Source organism: Budorcas taxicolor, chromosome 6 (assembly GCF_023091745.1).
Source record: "Budorcas taxicolor isolate Tak-1 chromosome 6, Takin1.1, whole genome shotgun sequence".
Taxonomy (NCBI): Eukaryota; Metazoa; Chordata; class Mammalia; order Artiodactyla; family Bovidae; genus Budorcas; species Budorcas taxicolor.
The window spans coordinates 37,042,969-37,063,687 of NC_068915.1; the positions used below are offsets into that span (position 1 = coordinate 37,042,969).

At 38.4% G+C, this 20,719-nt stretch overlaps 1 protein-coding gene across 1 annotated transcript; it reads left to right on the forward strand.

The window, feature by feature from the left end:
• The first annotated feature begins 493 nt into the window (after nucleotides 1–493).
• Nucleotides 494–20,719, forward strand: PPM1K (protein phosphatase, Mg2+/Mn2+ dependent 1K). The gene is made up of 7 exons (XM_052642303.1): nucleotides 494–545; nucleotides 6,239–6,752; nucleotides 7,898–7,998; nucleotides 15,002–15,167; nucleotides 15,319–15,463; nucleotides 16,730–16,864; nucleotides 20,588–20,719. Exons 1-7 carry the CDS (start codon nucleotides 494–496, stop codon nucleotides 20,717–20,719), a joined length of 1,245 nt encoding a protein of 414 aa, XP_052498263.1.

Sequence of the window (20,719 nt, forward strand, 5' to 3'; positions counted from 1 at the left end):
GGAGCAGCATGTCGGGGCGGGGCCCACCTCGGCTGAGCCACCCGCTGCTGGCATTTTCTGCGGAGATTTTACGTTCCGCCTGAACTTGGCCGGAAGGCTGGAGGCTCTTGCCCGTGAATGTGCTGGACCGGGATGGAAGGAGGGAATGGAACTTGGAAGGAACGACGGCTGGCGTGCTGCAGTCCATAGGGTCGCAGAGTCAGAAACGACTGAGCGACTGAATTGAACTGATGGAGGCGAGGAAGGGGCTCCCAGCCCACGCTTTCCTTCAGCGAAGCCTCGAGTCGCGGGCTGGAGGATGCTGCGAGCGTCAGCGCCTCCTCGCCGCTGTAGCATGGGTCGGGCTGAGGGAGACGTGGCGACACCCGGAATCTGTACGCAGCAAGGGTGGTTGAGAGGCGGAGACCGGGCGGCGGAAAGTGCTGGAGGGAACCCAGCCATCAGTGGCTGCGCCGGCGGGAGGGTGTGCTTCCTGCCTTGTTTCGCCCTGGTCATGCATCTGTCACGGCCAGCCAGCCAAGCCCAGGATCCCAAACTGTCCAAGGGTGAGCTTTTCAGGGGATCGGAGCAGAGAAAGATGCAGAGCCCTGGTTGGTGTCGATCTGAGGACGTGGGTTTTGCTTTGCCAAAAGAGCGCTGTAATCTCAAGGCCTTCTGGCTCTTGATGTCTTTTTTTTAGCAGCCACTGTCTGTAGATTAGAGATTTCACGGGAGATGACAAAGGCGAGACTCCGGGTGGCACTAGCCAGGGAATTTGGAGTATCTAAAGCTCCACCGGCCTTTCTGAGCTTCAGTCTGGAAATGTGCAGCGAGGCCTCTTCAGTCTTTTGCGTCCCTTTTGCCTGTGCGGAGGAAGGAATGAGGTTGTCCGCGGTTTCAGAATGAGTAATTAAGGTGACAGATTATAATGGTCTTGAAAGATAACAGTGGCGTCTTAGCCTAGGAAAAAAATACTCCACTGTGTAATAAAATATATCAGTTATAATTTTTCAAGATTTTTTTTCTTGCAACCTTGCTGCTGCTGCTGCTGCTGCTGCTAAGTCGCTTCAGTCGTGTCCGACTCTGTGCGACCCCATAGATGGCAGCCCTCCAGGCTCCCCCGTCCCTGGGATTCTCCAGGCAAGAAATACTGGAGTGGGTTGCCATTTCCTTCTCCAATGCATGAAAGTGAAAAGTGAAAGTGAAGTCGCTCCGTCGTGTCTGACTCTTGGCGACCCCATGGACTGCAGCCCACCAGGCTCCTCCATCCGTGGGATTTTCCAGGCAAGAGTACTGGAGTGGGGTGCCATTGCCTTGCAACCTTAGTCACTTTCTATTGACCACCAACTCAAGCACCTACTTGACTGGAGTCTTAAGAGGAAGGAAGAGGGGAAAGATGTTAGTGATGTAGCATAGAATATAAAGGAAAATTCTCCTTTTTTAAAAAAAAACTAAATTTACTGAAAATTTAATGTATAGATGTCAACACTGTATTAGGTACTATAGAGGAAATGAAAAATACACACCTTATACTTGGTTGTTCTGAAAAATTCTTCTTAAATGAGGTTTGGAACATGTTTCTGTGAGTTGTATCCACGTTAACTGAAATATTTTTAAAAATATTTATGGAATTAGAATAATGAATACTTTTCATTGCTCCCTTGTTCTTTTTTCTGTTTGCACATCTAAACATATGTTCAGGTCAAACATAAGGGTAGTCATTCGGGGTTTCTCTTGTTGGTTTTGTTTTCTCCTTCATTTAGACTAGTACATTTTCTTTCCCTTCCTCCTAGCAGGGTACTGATAAAGAGGATACTGGAGTCCAGAGGTTTCCATAATATTTGAATTTATTGGGATAAATTGGTTGTTTTTTTTGTAGAGTCATTAAAGAAACATTTTAAGATTATTAAAATTACCTGTGTTTCCGTTGTGGAAATTATTGATAATGAAGATACCTGAGTGCCACTTTATAATCGGCAGATATGAATATGTCCTTAAACATTTTTGCTAGAAATATAAACCTAAGCAGGTTTGAGCAGTACTGATCCTTAGAACTCCTGAGTAATTTTGGCATGTGCTTAACATGACATCAATAAACTGCCCTTTTGACCTGCTTTCAGCAGTCAAGAGCAGTTTAACTCAAATCCCAAGTGCACCCTCCTGCCAGGGACCATGAGTGCCTCCCTATTCCAAAAATACATTTAGCCAGCTCTGAGGTATTTAAATCATTGCAGGATTATAAAATTGGAGTAAGATGAAAGTATCAAATTGGCATAGCAGTCTTGTAGTGGTATATATGGCTTTTCTTCACCACTCAGTTCAGTTCAGTTCAGTCACTCAGTCGTGTCCGACTCTTTGCGACCCCATGAATTGCAGCACGCCAGGCCTCCCTGTCCATCACCAACTCCAGTTTACCCAAACTCATGTCCATTGAGTTGGTGATACCATCCAGCCATCTCATCCTCTGTTGTCCCCCTCTCCTCCTGCCCCCAATCGCTCCCAGCATCAGGATCTTTTCCAATGAGTCAACTCTTTGCATGAGGTGGCCAAAGTATTGGAGTTTCAGCTTCAGCATCAGTCCTTCCAATGAACACTCAGGACTGATCTTTAGGATGGACTGGTTGGATCTCCTACCGCTATTATTTTTAAATGAAGTGTATACCTCAGAAGTTTACCAAATGCATTTCCTACACTCAGGCTGTGGCTTTTTAACCAGCACTCTTTTGTGGAATCTCAATGTCTGCTCTTGTGGACTCTCAACTTATTTCATTTAACCCTCTTTTCTGAGAATGCCCCCTGCTAGTCAATATTATTACAGTCAACTTTGTTCAATAGAGTTTTGTGTCAGAATCTGATTCTTTAATCAGATTAACCAAAGCATTGAGTCAGAGGAAGATGAAGGCCTGGTCACACAAATGAATGTGAAAAAGGAAAGTGTTTTTGCTAGTAAAATATGGTGTGCCACGTAATGTGTTCTTGGGCTGTTGGTTCATTTAAATTTTGCTTTGACATTTTGTGTCTTCAAAGGGCTTTCAAGCGGAATTACTTGTGCCCTTTGACTCTTTTGGGTTACTTTGACTTTCAAAGATTGAATATAACTGTTAAAAGGAAAATAAACTGGGCTTGATCTCTGATTGAGAGACTGACATAAAGGGTTCCTGAATAACTATTTTTGGCTTGCAGGATGATAAACACATGACAATTTTTAATTCTTCAACTGACAATAAAAGATTTTTTAGGTATTTATCAATTTGTTCTCAGCTCTTTCTGTTATAAAGAACACTGATTTTTTTTAAGGCTTTTGTTTTTTTCCCCCACATTATAAATTCTACCTGCTAATCAGTGTCTAATCATTTCCATGGGCATCTGGAGAGCTAGGGGAGGGGAGTGGCAATAGCGGCTGACTGGTAGTTTGAAGCTCTGAAGGAAACTTCTTGATGTGTAAGTTTAATTCAGAGTTATTAATTAGCTTGGGAACAAAGTCCTCTTTGAACTGTTTCCTTGGGAACATGGAGATTAGTATGATGTTGTTATACTGCATTTAGCAAAGGAGATGGAACCACTTCTTTAGATACTCCCTTGCTTGCATAAGTGATGCTGACCTAGTTTGTAAACTGGTGAACTGGTTTATGCTTCATGTATGCCAATAACCGATAATATGCCTTAAAGTAAATATTTTCCTGTGACTATTCTGCTTACTTTCTGAGATGATTGTGCAGATAAGGAATGAGGAAGGAGGCCAAGTTGAAGACTGATTTTAGTTTATGTAGGCTTAAAGAAACTGCTCAACCTGCATTTTTCATTCTTAAGTAATGTTTATAGTAGATGCATATTGCCTGATGTGAATGCAGCTCTGTTCATTTGGAGGAGACAGTGAGAAATGACAAGAGTATCCTAGAAGAGCTGCAGGGAAACTATTCAGTATTTATTAGTTTGTAATTCTAGAACCCTGTTTAAAGTACATGTGTGACTGCAAAATGACCCAAAGCTGAGTATGGTATACATACTTTCAGATTGAAGCCAAAAGAATAATAGTACTTTGCTAATTTCTGGTGTACTCTTCGAATGTGAATGTTTTCTGATAAACATTTAAAGTTTTATTTTTCCTATAATGCAAAGCTGCTTTGTGAATTATCTGCATCAAGAATTAGTGCTTAGTTCTCTTACTTGCAAGATGGTATTACACTTAGAAAGTTCTCTACAAGTTCACCTTTATTTGACACAGTTTTTGTTTTTGAATAAAATACAACCTTCAAACAGAACCAAAGGAATAAACTTTTCTTTTTATTTCGGTAATGGAATGCATTGTTTCTCTTTGATACTTGATAAAGAGGTACTGTGTCTCCTCCACCCCCAATAATGCAAAAGAAGTGAGTTTCAGACTTTAATACATGATGTTTGCTAAAAGGCCAAGAAGGAGCAGTCTCCTAAGTCTTTCATGACCTATTAATTATTTGGGAGGCCATCTTCATTCTAAATTCTTAGACAGCTGCGCTCATATGTCTTCCATTGCTTAGATTTACAAGGGCGTTTTTTGGAACCTCATCCTTTCCTTCTTCTATTTACTTACTGAAAGGACTAATGGTTCTTGCTATACATAACTAGACTGATTTCCAAAAATTTGTTTGAAAATGATGGTTTAAAATCTGTAATACATTTTCTTATAGATGCACTCAAGCTAGGCTTTGTGTGTGTGTGTGTGTGTGTGTGTGTGTGTGATTGTGCCTTTTGGGGAGATACAGTTTTTTCAAATTTATTTCTTATGGAGAAATAATTCAAACATACAATTAAGAATAATATAACACCTCTATACTCTCCGCTGGCATTATCAAATCTTGATATTATGCTATTTTTTCAAGTTGGTTTTTAATTCATAAAGTAATAGAATGAGATACTTTGGAGATGAATTTCTGCTTAAACCTTATTTGTATGCAAACTGCTAGCCACACGGGCTTTCCTGCAGGGGTATAGGAATTCCCCCAGCCACACAGCCAGGGGAGGCATTTGGATGAGCCTCAGATGTTAATGTAAATGCATAGCTCGGTAGCTCATAAAAAGACTGCTTGTCATAAATGCAGTTTCCCCTAATCTCTGAGATCACACACATCAGAATTACTTTTTCTTTGTGCCTCTGGTGGGTGTTTGCATGAGCCAGTTTATATTAACCAGAGTAATAGAATATGTAAAGTTCAATAAGTTGAGAAACCTTAAAACAAACAGAACTGATGTCATAGATTGTATCTGTGCTACTTGGGCACTCTCTGAGTACAGAACTATCATAATGTTAGGTAGTTAGAATAGGAAAAAGGAGTCCAGATTGGCAATGACTAAAAGACAAGGAAGGGGAAAGCCCGGAAAGTAGAATAAAAGAAGGTCCGAGGACCGGAGTGAGGACCTCAGATAGAACAAACAGCACTCCCGGCTAGCCCAGTTTACATAGGGCAGGCCCAGGGGGAGGAAAAAACATAGAAAAAAAGGAGCCTAAAGGGCTGGGGGTCTCTCTCTCTTCTCTTTATGTCTTTTGGGTCAGCATGCCCTCATGCCTCGAGGATGTATTTTCTTTTATTTTCTAAATAAAACTGAGCTATAACACAGAGCTGTAACACTGATCTGTCCGAGAGCTGTAACACTGATCTGTCCCGAGAGCTGAGACATTGTCTGTCCAAGGGCTTTAACGTCCGTGGCTTCAAATTTTTGTTGTGATGAGACATAACCGAGGAAATTACACACTCCCACGACAATAAATATTCTAATAACCAGTTATTTTCTTCTAATTTCTACTCTTGTAAGAGACTTTGTTATTGTTAATATTTGCTCCGCCTTTTCTTCAGAGCAATGAAGTTGATGAAAGAAAGACTATTTATTTACACCTGTTTTCTATATTCTCCCTAATCAAAAGTGTGGGCCTGCCAGAACTGCAGCTCGGCATCACGAAGGAGGTGGTCTAAAATATGGCATCTCAGGCACCACCCGGCAGACTGAATCAGAATCTACATTTTAACAAGATCCCCAGGTGATTGTAGGTTAAAGCTGGAGAAGCACTTGTTCTATGTGATCTGTGCACACTGTCAAATTTTTATAGAAGTTAAACACTGTGAGTGGGTGGGGTAGGTAAATCGATTCATTTTTGAACCACTATTCTCAGGAGTAGGCTGTTAAGTGCCACTTTCTTTACAGACTTCATTCTTGATAATATCTAATGATGTATCAGTTGTATTTCAAATTACTGATGGAGTGTTCTGTCTCTTTCTCTACTCAGTTGCATCATTTTTCTGGAAGGCATCCCATTATTGTTCCATTGACCTTTCTCTCATTCCCGAGCCCTCTGGAGTTATGTCAACAGCTGCCTTACTTACTTTGGTAAGAAGTGGTGGGAACCAGGTGAGGAGGAGAGTGCTGCTCAGAGCCCGCGGTCTGCAGGATGACAGGTGGGTGACGCCCACGTGCCACAGCTCCACTTCAGAGCCGAGATGGTCTCGCTTTGATTCTGATGGTAGTGGCCGACCAGCCACCTGGGATAATTTTGGCATCTGGGATAACCGCCTGGAGGAGCCAATTCTGCTACCGCCCAGTATTAAGTATGGCAAGCCAATTCCCAAAGTCAGCTTGCAGAACGTGGGCAGCGCATCGCAGATTGGCAAACGGAAAGAGAATGAAGACCGGTTTGGCTTTGCTCAGCTGACCAATGAGATCCTGTACTTTGCGGTGTACGATGGCCACGGTGGACCTGCAGCGGCCGATTTCTGTCACACCCACATGGAGAAATGCATCCTGTACGTACAATGATACAATGATTTTCGCTCTTTGCAGTTTGCCTTTTCCTTCCTGTTTAAACTTTCACCTTTTGGCTGAGACGGCCACTGTTAAGGTAGTTATTTGACTGCTTTCATACTATGGGTTTATGAACAAGCAGTAGCTCAAGCGTGCCATAAATTGCTGATGAGTATTACCATTTCAGAAATGTGTATGTTTTAACCTCTCTCTTGGTGAGAGCATTGACCAGAATCTACAGCACTTGTGATCATTTCAAGGGAATTCACATAATAAAGTACATGATCTCATGTACTGGGAGAATCTATGAGAAGCACTTACTCCTCTCTGTGCATGGTGCTTAGTGCTTCAATAAATAGTAATTATTTTTTCAAGTGGTATGAATAGCTTTGAATACTTGTTGAAAATAGCTTTAGATGATTGGCAAAAACATGGGGAAAATGCTTTTAATGAGGATGTTTTGGAGCTCTTTAAAAAGTTTATTTACTGCAGTCAATATTTACATATTTTTGAGGATCACACTACTTCTAGAATTAAAAGAGGGGGAAAACATGTAAGAGTTATGACCATGTGACTATTCTTCCCAAGCAGTTATTCATACTGTTCATCAATTGATTTGTGTATATCTTGCCTTACTCCACAAAGGAATTCAGTGGCTTAATTAAATATAAAGGAATTCTTGACCTCTCAGGATTGTGATGGTGAGGGTTAATATCTTTAGACTGGAGACTTAGGCTTTTATTTTATTGTTTTTAGAACTTATCTCTGGGCCTAATTCTTTCTTAATTTGATTTATTAATATGTGGATCTTAAGCATCTGAAGATGCTTTCCCAGGTGGCTCTAGTGGTAAAGAACCCACCTGCCAGTGCAGGAGACTTAAGAGATGTAGGTTAGATTCCTGGGTCAGGAAGATTCCCTGGAGGAGGAAATGGCAACCCGCTCCAGTATTCTTACTTGGAGAATCCTATGGACAGAGGAGCCTGGTGGGCTTTGGTCCATATAGTTGCAAAGACTCCGACAGGCAAGCATCTGAAGGGCAAACCTTGGAAGTCCATTGTATGGCATGACTCTGCTAGCTGGAGGGACAAAGAGGAAGGTGGGAAACCTACGTAAAGTGATTGGCCTCTTTTTTTTCTCTCCCTGAAGGGATTTGCTTCCTAAGGAGGAGAACTTGGAAACTGTGTTGACCTTGGCTTTTCTTGAAATAGATAAAACCTTTGCAAGGCACGCCCACCTATCTGCTGATGGTAAGTAAAACAATCTCATTCCTTAAAGTCCTGGGGAATTTGGGGTAAGAAGGAAACAATTTAAACCTTTCAGGGGTGGGAATTTTAATATTTATTGTAAGGATGCTTACATTGAAAATGACTTTTTAAATAATCATTTTAAATGTTATTTGGAATCCAAACTAAGGGTAGTATCTCACATTTAAATGAAACATATTAGAGGTTGTTTTAGAAATTGTAGCTCCAAAATAGATCTGATGTTGAATTTTGATTTTAAAAAGATTAAACATTAAAAAAAATCTGTTTAATTGTTCACTTTATGAACAAGAAGCATGTACGAGAGGGTTTTTTGTTTTTTAGAGGAATCTGATGAACGACTATTGAAATTTGCTAAAGGGTAATCTCAGAGAGTAGTAGTCCAGACAGGAAAATTGCTAATTGGTCCTCAAAAGGACAATGGTTAATATACACTACTTTGTGAAATTAGAAGGAAGATATTTTTTCTTCCACTTCTTAAAATTGCTTGATCTTGCAGCTTTCCTATGGTACCTAGTTGACATTTTTGTTTTTATTTGTTAAACACAAGACTATAACAGCTGAGTTTTAGAATTTGTATACTGGATGTCCTTATATTTTGAAAGAAAAATGTCTCTGATTTTGACTAAATTTATTAAAACCATTTCACAAAAATGTAGCTAATGTTTTCTAGTTAACTGGCCCCCAAATTTATTGCTCATAATATTTGAATGCTTCTACAGCAAACCATTAAAATGTGTGCATATAGACCTCATAACTGATTTTAAAATGAATCGTGCAATAATATTCATCTGTCTTTTGTTCATCCTCTTGTTTAAAGAAGGTCAAAGCTCACCACAGCAATGTTATCTTTGTAATTTTCAGTTGGAGTGTGTAGGGCTGGAAATTCTCCCCATTTTACAGTTAAGGAACTGAAACTCAGAGATAAAAGGTCAGTTGGAGAGTTAGGGCTGAGATTTTCCTAGCACCCACCATGGCCTCTCTCATGGGCATATTTAATGTGAGTATTAGGATGACTCTGGGATGGCTTCATTTGCCATCTTAAGACACTTTCCTCCTCTTTTTCAAGACCTTTATCACTGTCATAATTCTTCAAAAAGCTTTAGAGTCCACTCTCAGTGTTCAAGGATTTATTTTCTCATTTGTAGATTACTTAGGTCCATTTTCTTTTTTTCCTTTGGACCTTTTTCCCCTTCCAACTGGCTCCTGAGCTTGTGAGAATAAGAGGTGAGAGAGGGTAGGTTTTAGAATAAGATTCTGTTCTTGTTCCTAATGGGTAAAACATACGAAGGTGAAGAGGACATTAAAACACTTTCTTATAGTTTTATTTTCATAACTCTGAATATTGGTATGCTCTTATTTCATTTATAAGCAGGTCGGCTGTATCTCACACCATGAAGTTTATCGGCTGTAGTGCAGGTGGTGTGCCCCAGCTGTTGTGTAAACAGGTAGAGCTCACTGGGCAAGGTTTTCAGAAAGGACTGTTCAAGTGTATCTTGGAAATGTGGCCAACAATAAAAAACCATTAACCTTTCATGGGTGTAGTCAGCCCTTTTGTGTAGGATCTAATTGATAAAAATGCTTAAAACATTGATAGATTTGGTATAAAATGTGACAGGACTCCTTTCATTTATGAAATAATAAATTACAGTTAAAGGGAATTTTGAATTTAGGGAGAGAATTGATCTAACTTGCTATCTTAAAAGAAATTTTCTACAGATACCTTTCTCACATCAATTTAGTTGTGCAAAGGGATGAATAAAATAGTTCTTCATTTCTAATAATTAAATGAAAATGTATTCATTTAAACTTAGTTCCTCTGTCATAATTTTTGAGTTAATGATCTCAGAACTTTCATAAGATATTCTAAAGTTTGTTTTTCATTTAATGGCAATTTGCTTACAAGTATAATGGAGCATGACAGAAGGATGGTTAGCGTATTACTAAAAGAAAAAGAAGGGATCTATTATGACATTGTCCTTCTTGAATCTTATTTTGGATGTATTCTTATAGGTCAGTTAGTCTCTATGGTTTTTGTTTTTTAAATAAGTATTTTGAGAACAATTTTGAAATTTATTCTTCATCAGTTGCCAGGCTTTCAAAGATTTCAAAAATTGGCTGTTGATATTTGGGGCTTATTTTATCAAATATACTAAACTTTTCAATTTGTGGATTTAAAAAGAACGTATACCACTTCAGAATTATTATTTAAATGAAAAAAATTTTTTTTTTACTTTTTAGTAGAACTGAAGCAGTATCAGTATTATAAGAGTAGATAATATTCTTTTTGGCACATCTGTGGGTAGGACCAGTGCTAGTTAAATAAAATTGTGAAGTACAGTTTGCCCTCTCCAATTTCTTTCACCTTTTCTTTTAGCATCAGCTCCACTTGTCCTCACTGAACCCTTTCTGTGAGCAGCTTGAGGGTAGGGACCATGGCTTATTCAGTTTTGAATTTCTAGTGTTCAACATCCTGCATAGAGTCTGAAAAGTACTCAATAATTATTTGGACTAAACTGATCTCCATTGCTTACTCTTTTATAACTTATAACTTGACTGTCCTACAGCCAATTTAACTAAATTATTTAATGTATATATTTTTATGTGTTACCACTTCGGGGGGGATTTGAATTTTGAGTAAGGAAAGCTGAAAAGAGATTGGTTAAACCTCAGGAATCACTAATGAATCACTCATGAATCATTAATGGTGGAATTTCAGGTAGGGAGGAGTGCCCCATGTCATACTATTAGCTTTCTCAAAAGAAAGTGAAAATAATAAGGTGAAAATAAAACATACTCATCTTTTTAAGACTCTCATCTAAAGCTGTTCATATCTGCATAAAATACTTCAAGCTTTCTCATTAGCATTTAAAATATTTATTATTTAAGTTTTAAATGAGGGTAGTTTGAGAAGAATAAAATCAGAATACCGTTTATCAAGAAATAGCCCTTAAGAAATTGCTGGCTATCTTTATTGATTTGTTGTAGATACATTTTGAACTTACCCTTATTTACAAATAGCTAATTTCATCATCATCTTTGAATATTTTGTATTCATTTTATACCAGTCATGTGTATTTTTACAACTAATGAAATCAGCCAGTAAGTTCAAATGGTGTCTGCCCATTAGTTTATTGTTTAATGGACAAACTGTCACTTAAACCAGATGGTAGAAAACTTAGATGATATCCTATATATCCGATAAACTCTTCAAAGTGTTTCTAGATTACTTAAGATTTGAAAGCAACAAAGCTCCCCAAGAGACAAATGGATCAAAGAGAGAAGACGCTCTGACGTTCAGAGTGGGAGACGTTGGTGGCAGTATTGTGAGTCTTGTTGGAAACTTCCCTGCTCTTCGTATTATTTGATCTCTTATGGAAGAATTAAACTAAAAAATAACCAGTATGAGAAATGCAGTGTGTTTGATTACCCTCGTTATGTTGGAGGCAGCCAAAAGCAAAAAATAGGGATGGCATTGGAGAGATACTCTTATTGTGCTGTTACTGCTTCAACTTGTTCCTCTGATTTAGTGTTTATGATTCATTCATGTCTAGAACATCATTTTGGTAAATATTGAAACTGTATTTGTTTATCCATATTGTTGACACAGTTGAGTAATTTCTGGGTGGGGGAGGTTATACTTAGAAAAGTACAGCCTGATTCTTTATGTTGCCATTCAAAATCTTGATCATTTTTTCTTTTGATATATTGACCTGCAACACTAGGGGAAAGAGAGAGCTGCGTAAACTCCCATTTTATGAATTACATAAAATTGTAAACACTTTTTAGCACTCAAGAGCCTTACTAGCTTTTATTTAAACAATTAAATTAATCATTCTATTCAGGAAATACCATCTAGATCCTAAAATCCCTGCATTTACCATGAACAAATAAGCTACTCCTTGTATCTGGTATAGGAGGTGCTTTGATTCCTTTTGATTTATATTTTAATCCTAACAATTTGGTAGTATACTGTAGTTTACATCCTCTCTAGTATGCTTGTCAGATACAAATTATTCAGTGCTCTACCCGTGAATTTCCGTTTTGTTACTGGGACAATTCTGATGTTGATACCAAACAAATTTACAGTGCATTTTTTTCAGCTCAGTAAAGGTACTGATTTACTCTTCAAGACTAATTAGCTGAGTCTGTGTGTATGTCACCACATATATGTCTTGGTGCACATACATTTGTATATGGGCTTTCCTACCTTGGGAAGACACAAAACTAAGAAGTGTTATTCTATGATGAAGAAAACAGACTCAACTACAAAATACCATCAACTTGGTCAAACTGAGTTTTGGAATCATTGACTTGGCATCTCCTGGAATATTATGTAATTTGCTACTGAAAATTTCACCAAAATAAAAACCCTTCCCCTTATTTTGCAGCTCTTTCTCTACCCTCCCCTGTGTTGCAGGTTTGTAATGTTTGAGCACAATTCCTGGGTGAATTTCCTATTTGCCTCTGTGCGTGTTATTTGTGGCAGAGAACTGTGCCTGGTCAGCAGCTCTAGACCTGGAGCCCGTGGACACTATATGCTGGGCTTCAGTGGAAAGAGAGATCTGCTTAATTTTGTCCCAGGTGAAGGAGTCCAGCGGTTCCTAGCCTGGACTACTGGAAGGTTCCCACATCCTCTTTGTCCCATTAGTTGAGATGACTTGCAGTAGAAAATGTCCAGTGAGTGTTAAGAACTTATTGAAAGATGTCTTAGTTTTATAATTTTATTGTTAAGGAAAAAAGTGAGAATTTTTACTCCCATGTTAAACGTTAAATGAAACTAAATGCTGATTTAATATTTATATTCTTAGATGCTTAGCAAATCAGAATCAACTGTTTAGAAAACTTTCCCATAAATCCTGGGATTTTGGAACTGTGAAGCTGGGTTGGTTAAAAACTCAAACTCTTTTAAATATCTAGGTGGCAGAACCATGGATTATAATCCTAAATGGCTAAATTTGAAGTTTTTCATTTATGAAGTATTAACTCTTTTGGCACTTCCCTGGTGGCTCAGAGGTTAAAGCGTCTGCCTCCAATGCGGGAGACCCGGGTTCGATCCCTGGGTCGGGAAGATCCCCTGGAGAAGGAAATGGCAATCCACTCCAGGACTATTGCCTGGAGAATCCCATGGACGGAGAAGCCTAGTAGGTTACAGTCCACGGGGTCGCAAAGGGTCGGACACAACTGAGCGACTTCACTTCACCTTAGGTAGCCAATTAAAAAACACTTGGAAAAAAAGCTGCCCCTTACATTTTAAACAAAGGAGAGGAACATTAAACTCCCTGGACAAGTAGCATCTAAGTAAATGCCTGTGTTTTCTTACCAGGCTCTTCTAATCATTTGAAAAGATTACAGTGGTTCAACTGTAAAGATTCCGTTATACGATGTTTTATGAAACTCACAACCTAACGTTTGTAATATAAACATCACTGATACTTACACTGAAACTTTCGTGTTGTACATATATAATCTACTTTACTACTGCCACAGTGATATTACTTTGGCACAGCAGTTCCAAAATCAAGCGATAAATGGGAAGATAGTGCAACTATAAATGCTACTTCTCAGTAAATTCAGCATGAATATAGGAGATTAAGCAGGGTTTATTCATTTTTTTCCCCCATTTTACTTTTCTAATTAAAGCAGGCATTTTAATACATTGATTGGAAAATATATACATATTTATCTTTCCAAATGCATTACTGCTGTTTTAAAAATTGTCTTAGAAAAAAATTGGAAAGACTGAGCCTCAATCAGTCAATAGCATTTCATTTTACTTAACTCTGCCTTTGAAGTCAAAATCATCTTTAGATGATCACCTGAATATTTTACTTAGATGCTTTAAAGAATTAACCATGTTATTGAAGATAATACCTGCTTTAACTGTTATCTTTTTAGATTTTTTCAATTTGCTTTACTTTTTAGTCTACTTCCACAGTATTCTCTTTGACAAGGCTCAATGCACCCTCAAAAATTTCAACAAACAGTGAAGAACTTAGGGAGACAATTTAGAATAAACTAAAGAAAGATGCAAAAATGCACTTTGAATTGGATGAAGGAAACCGTGATGACCTCAGGCCAAGCTACATATAATTTTGTTACTGGTCAAGGGAAATTAACATTCTTGGAATGCTCTGGGCCCAGGCTGTGACCACAGGAGCAGCACTTGGCAGTACTTCCCTGCATTTGGGAACAGACTGATTGTTTCAGATCCTGCTGGAACCAGAAGTGTGAACTATACCAAGTTTATGGGAAACTAGAATGAATTTCATTCCCTGCCCTCCAGATTTTCTCCTAATACAATGATGGCTGTAACTTTGTTTTACATCTGGGGAGGACAAAGATAATCAAGGAAAGAATGTGAACCTTTAACCATTTTAGGATTTCTTTTTTTGTTTTGCTGAAGATTTGTAAAATTAAAGCAGTTATAGAAGGAAAGAATATAAAATACAATTCTTAAAGAGCCAGTAAAACACTTGACATATCTTGCTTAGCCTATAAATTGATAATACTTTCATAGGATGGGAGTAAGAAATGGAAGAAAAATATTGAGTGTGTAGATTACAGAAAAGTTGGCTTGCCTGAATGGGCGCTGTAGTAAATCACTCTGCCTTATTAGCCAATCTAATTAAAATGTATTACTTTTCATCCTGACACCTGATGTACACACAGAGATGTCAGAATGATAAATTCAAGTGAGTTCTACTTTATATAAATAGAAGCCATTTGGAGATAGTGATGCATTTTTTACCAAATTAGGTTAGCAGCTTTTTCTGTTTGCATAGAGCCTTGTTACTGAATTAAATACTTCTTTTTCTGCATGCTCTTACTTCCATAGTTCATTTGCGTTTTATTTGCGTAGCTCTAGTTAAATTAGAATGATACATTTCAGCATTAGTTTAACATGCCTGTGTTTTATTTTGTAATAAACATTCCAGATCCAATCATTTGATTGTCACTGACTTGTACTCTTCTTCATCATTTGCAGCAACGCTTCTGACCTCTGGGACTACTGCAACAGTAGCCCTATTGAGAGATGGCATTGAACTGGTTATAGCTAGTGTTGGGGACAGCCGAGCTATTTTGTGTAGAAAAGGAAAACCCATGAAGCTGACCATTGACCACACTCCAGAAAGAAAAGACGAGAAAGAAAGGTACCACTTCTGCTAATCGATCTATGAGGATGATATGTATATAGTTCAAAATAGAAATAAAACCTTGCATTTTAAACTGACTTCATGCTTAAGTTTAACTGTTGGTTTTCTGGGTATCACATCATAGTCTTTTTTAACTTTTTTTGACCAGGATTAAGAAATGTGGGGGGTTTGTAGCTTGGAATAGTTTGGGACAGCCTCATGTGAACGGCAGACTTGCAATGACAAGGAGTCTCGGAGATTTGGATCTTAAAACCAGTGGTGTGATAGCAGAACCTGAAACAAAGAGGATTAAGGTAAGAAAAGACTTGCAAACACTTGATACATAGGCAAGGAATGAACACAGGATTGTCTCCAGCTGCAGGCTTTCTTAGAAGCCTTCATTGAAGCCTGTATGACTTCTAAAAAGAAGTGATTAGTGGAAGGAAAGATAAACTTTTCAGATAAAGTAAGATCTCCTGACCTTATGTATGATGAAGTGTTGGCTTTGTTTCATCCTGCTATGGAAATTGCCTGGAAGCCTGGTTTTACTGCCCTTCCTCACCAGCACCTCATCATTTAGCATCACCATCATTTGGAAGCTATCCTGACTTCCCTTTTCCACCAAGCCAGAGAATCACCCCACCTCTCTTTCAAGGACAGCTTCTGCTTGCTACTAATCATTGTCCCCCCTTACACTATACTTCCCCCAGCGTACACCTTAGTGGTGAACTGATACTTTACCTATACAACTCCCAGCCTGCTCTAGTACCTCACACATTATATATAGGGATAGGCTCCCGGTAATGGCAGCAAATGATTGTTAATTTATTGAACAGTTTTATGTCTTATAGGTATCCCACTTATGTTCATTTCATCTAACAAATACTTCTATAGCAGTTTACAATGTGTGGGGCTCTGTTCAAAATAGCCACTCCTATCCCATTTTACACAGAGAAAACAAATCTGAGCATATACAGTTCAACTTACCTATGTTTTCCCAGCTGAAAAATAGAGGTGGGCTTCACACCAACGAGGTCTTAGCCATTACATTAGGCTGCTGCTAAGTCGCATCAGTCGTGTCCGACTCTGTGCGACCCCACAGACGGCAGCCCACGAGGCTCCCCCATCCCTGGGATTCTCCAGGCAAGAGCACTGGAGTGGGTTGCCATTTCCTTCTCCAGTGCATGAAAATGAAAAGTGAAAGTGAAGTCGCTCAGTCATGTCCGACCCTCAGCAACCCCATGGACTGCAGCCCACCAGGCTCCTCCGTCCATGGGATTTTCCAGGCAAGAGTACTGGAGTGGGGTGCCATTGCCTTCTCCATACATTAGGCTGCCTCTCAGCATTTAGCTATCTGGCTTCTTCCTCCATGGTATTACTAAGTAAATGTTAGGTTTGTCCTCCATGATTGATGCTAAATGTTGCTGTTGTTACCCTAAATGAAGGCCTGTTTTCACTGTTTGTCTGTAAGTTCTGAAACACAGATGACTACTCTGTAAACAGATAAAATCGCTGAATTATGACGATTATTCTAAGGCCAAGTCTAGTTTGTAATTCTGTACGTTTGGTTCTGATTGCAGTTACATCATGCTGATGACAGCTTCCTGGTCCTCACTACAGATGGAATTAACTTCATGGTGAACAGTCAGGAGATTTGTGACTTTGTCAATCAGTGCCATGATCCCAATGAAGCAGCCCTTGCAGTGACTGAACAGGTAACACAGCAGAGCTCCTGCAAGAAAAATCCCAATGTGGGGAGGAGAGGACAAAGCCAGGTGCAGGTCTTGGTGCAGCCAGGAGGGGCCGCCACTGTCTGGAGATTTCTTTGAAATCATGTGTTTTAACTTTCAGTATTATAGTAAATTTTACACTTGACCCCATAGTATTAACAATTAAAAAAAATTTTTTTTTGCTGGTTCTCCCAAGTAGTTAAGTAAAGTTAATCTGTCAAGAAGATGAGCTATTTTTATTTTTGGCTTTTTACCATCTTGAAATGTTAGTAACATCAATAGTAAATTATAACAATAGCAAGTACTATGGACAGACACTTTTCTGTTCATATGTATTTAACTCATGTAATCATCACAGTAACCCTCTGAGGCTGGAGCTAGAACTAACTCTTCTTTACAGAGGAGGAGAGCAGAGGCACTGTCACATTCCAGAACTGGACTTCAAACCCAGATAGCTGAGCTCTCAGTCCAACCACTAGATGATGTGAAACTAGACTGCTCCATGTAAATACCCAATATGAAAACACTGTGGTTAAAAAACATACACTATGGCATAATCAACTTCTTGTTTTTAAAAATGGGTGCATGAAAACAAATATAAAAAAGTATATGGATGAGTGGTGTGTCAGTGCCAATTAGAGCTAAAATTTGGAAGCTAGATAATATCCAGCTTAAAAAAATGTAAAATTTCCATGTTTTAATATTCTATTTGGATAGATAGCTCTTCTAAGTTCTAGCCATCACTAATCATTAGAGGCACACTTCAACTCATACATACAGTTATTTTTGCATTCCCAATTTTTATATTTGCAATCGGGGAGCCAAATTGGGCCCAAACTTTTAAGTGCTAACATTTGGAATTAAGATATAAGATCTTATTTAAAAAGCATTGTTTACTTGGAAACGGATCAGCATGAGTTATTCACTTGGTAACTATATATGCTCATGAAATTAAGAAACAGCCCAGTGCTTGTGTATGACCACTTCTTTCTTAATTTCAACCACTTGTCTTAAGATATATATTTTCTAACTTACCAGGGCATACTATCCCTCATCTGAGTATTATTACTCATTTAATACTTACCATAATCAATTAATTTCATTTACATTCACTTTTCCATGTTTTAGAGGGAGCTCTATAATAAACATTCTGTATATATTTGTGCATATGTATTTCCTTCGGATATTACTTTCTTAGGTTAAATTCATCAAAGCAAAATTGTTAGGTAAAAGAATATACAGCATTCTGAAGCTTTTAATAAGCTTGCCAGATTGCCCTCCAAAAATACTGTCCATGTTATACTTTTCACTAGCATGTTTTATAGTTTGTGTTTCTCCAAATTCTTATCATAGGTAATGTCTTGCCAATTTGATAGGTGGAAAAATCAAATTTTAGTGTTTTAAATTTGCACCTTTTTTCTTTGTTAGTAAAGCTAGCCATTTGCACAGGTTTACTAGTCATTTGTATTTCTTGTCTGTGTATAGCTTTTTTCCCCATGATCTTATAGGCATGTTTGTCTTCATGGTTCTTGTAAGAACTTCCTATATATTACGTATATTAGTACTTTGTCTAACATTGCAAATATATATTTTGATATTCTAATTTGTTTGTAAAACTTAAAAAAAAATTTTTAGAAGGTTTTTATATCATATTTTTATCACTCCTTTCCTTCTAGTTTTGACCTTACCCTGTGAGGTCTTTTGAAGTACATTTCCTGTTAAATATAATCCCAAGGACTCTTATCTTTTTCTCTCTTTTTTAAATTTATAAAAGTGTGATAACATATTTATAGAAGACTTGGAAAATTCAGAACAAAGTTACATATATATATTATAATTATTTTCTCAATTAGATAAATTAAGATTTTTAGTTGGAGTTTCAAAATCAAAGTCTCAAAAATTAATAGAATAAATAGAAAAGTAGAAGGATATAACAGACCTGAAAAGCACCATGAACCAATTCAACATAATTAAGATTAATACAGTTTTTACACAACAGCAGGATACAAATTCTATTCAGGTTCCCATAGACTATAAACCAGGAGACACTGGAAATATCCAGAGATGTAAAAACAAGGTACAAAAATTAATGGCCTAAAGGTATTAAAATCATACAGAGTCTGTTCTTTTTTCACTGTGGAATTACACTGACCATATCATTTTCTGTTTGCATTTGTTCCTAAAATTGACATAATTCTACTGTAGGAAGTATAGTTTATGCCAATTTTCTATTTTGTATGAGCCATAATAAACTATCTTATAGTTTTATATCTTTGTATACTTCCATTTCTTTTTAATTTTTAAAATTTATTTGTTTTTGGCTTCCTTGGGTCTTCTTGCTGCACACACACAGGCTTTCTCTAGTAGTGGTGAGCAGGGCCTATTCTTCATTGTGGTGCATGGGATTTTCACTGGGGTGGCTTCTCTTTTGCAGAGCACAGACTCTAGGTGTGCAGGCTTCAATAGTTGCAGCACACAGGCTCAACAGTTGTGGCTCATAGGGTCTACAACATGGGCTTAGCAGTTGTGGCAGATGGACTTAGTTGCTCCATGTTATGTGGAATCTTCCTGGACCAGGGATTGAACCCAGGTCGCATGCATTGGCAGGCAGATTCTTATCCACTGTATCACCAGGGTTATAATTTCTTTAAGCTAAATTCCTAGAAGAATTGCTAGGTAAGAGCTAGCACTCTCTGAATCCTTAACCTTTCATTCAGTTCAGTTCAGTTCAGTCACTCAGTTGTGTCCGACTCTTTGCCACCCCAAGGACTGCAACATGCCAAGTGCTGGCGACGGAATGAAACACCAACACTGCAGAGGGGTTTGAATCTTTATATTTTAACGCTTGTTTCTTACAGCTGCTTTATTTTATATCCCTTGCACAACAACCTACAGGGCAAGCTGCTAAGCACTATGATTCAGAGACTATACAGTGCGCAGGCGCAGGGCGAGATAACCTTTACCTTAACTTATTTACTGCAGCTAAGACTTTGTTTTGGGGAACTTCCTTATGAACTTAGAATCCGTTTTGTCCCAGGGTCTGTTCCTTTTGAGGAATCAGAGAAACATCCTTGTGTGCAAGAAATGTTCTTTTCCCACGGCAACAAACAGGATTCTTAGCTGAACATCTCGTTTGCAAGAATGTTCAGCTCTGGTTGAGAGTCTTGTTTGCAAGCACTTCTCAACCTTCCTTAAACCTAGTTCCCTACACTGGGCAGAACATCTCGTTTGCAAGAATGTTCAGCCCTGGTTGAGAGTCTCGTTTGCAAGCACTTCTCAACCTTCTTTATACCTTGTTCCCTACACCAAGCTTCCCTGTCCATCACCAACTCCCGGAGCTTGCTCAGACTCATGTCCACCAAGTTGGTGATGCCATCCAACCATCTCATCTGTGTGTAACCTTGCATTAGTTCCTATGATAAATGCTTTATGTGTACTTCAGGAGCTACTTATCTCATACCTTATTAGTTCACTGGTACAATTTGCCAAAACTGCTACAATGGTATATACTTTGGATCGTTAGTTATCCTATCACAATCTAAAATTTTAAACTGTGGGCATTGATACCTGAGGAAAGAATCACAAACCACTGTGGAATAACTCGTAACTATGTGTTAAACCAGTTTGGCCTTCCAGGAAAAGACTGATTTCTTTTTGTACGGATCCTGATTTCCATTGTTCATTTCTTCTTCCTGCCATACCTTGCAGGCAATACAATATGGTACTGAAGATAACACTACTGCAGTAGTAGTGCCTTTTGGTGCCTGGGGAAAATACAAGAACTCTGAAATCACCTTCTCATTCAGCAGAAGCTTTGCCTCTAGTGGACGATGGGCCTGA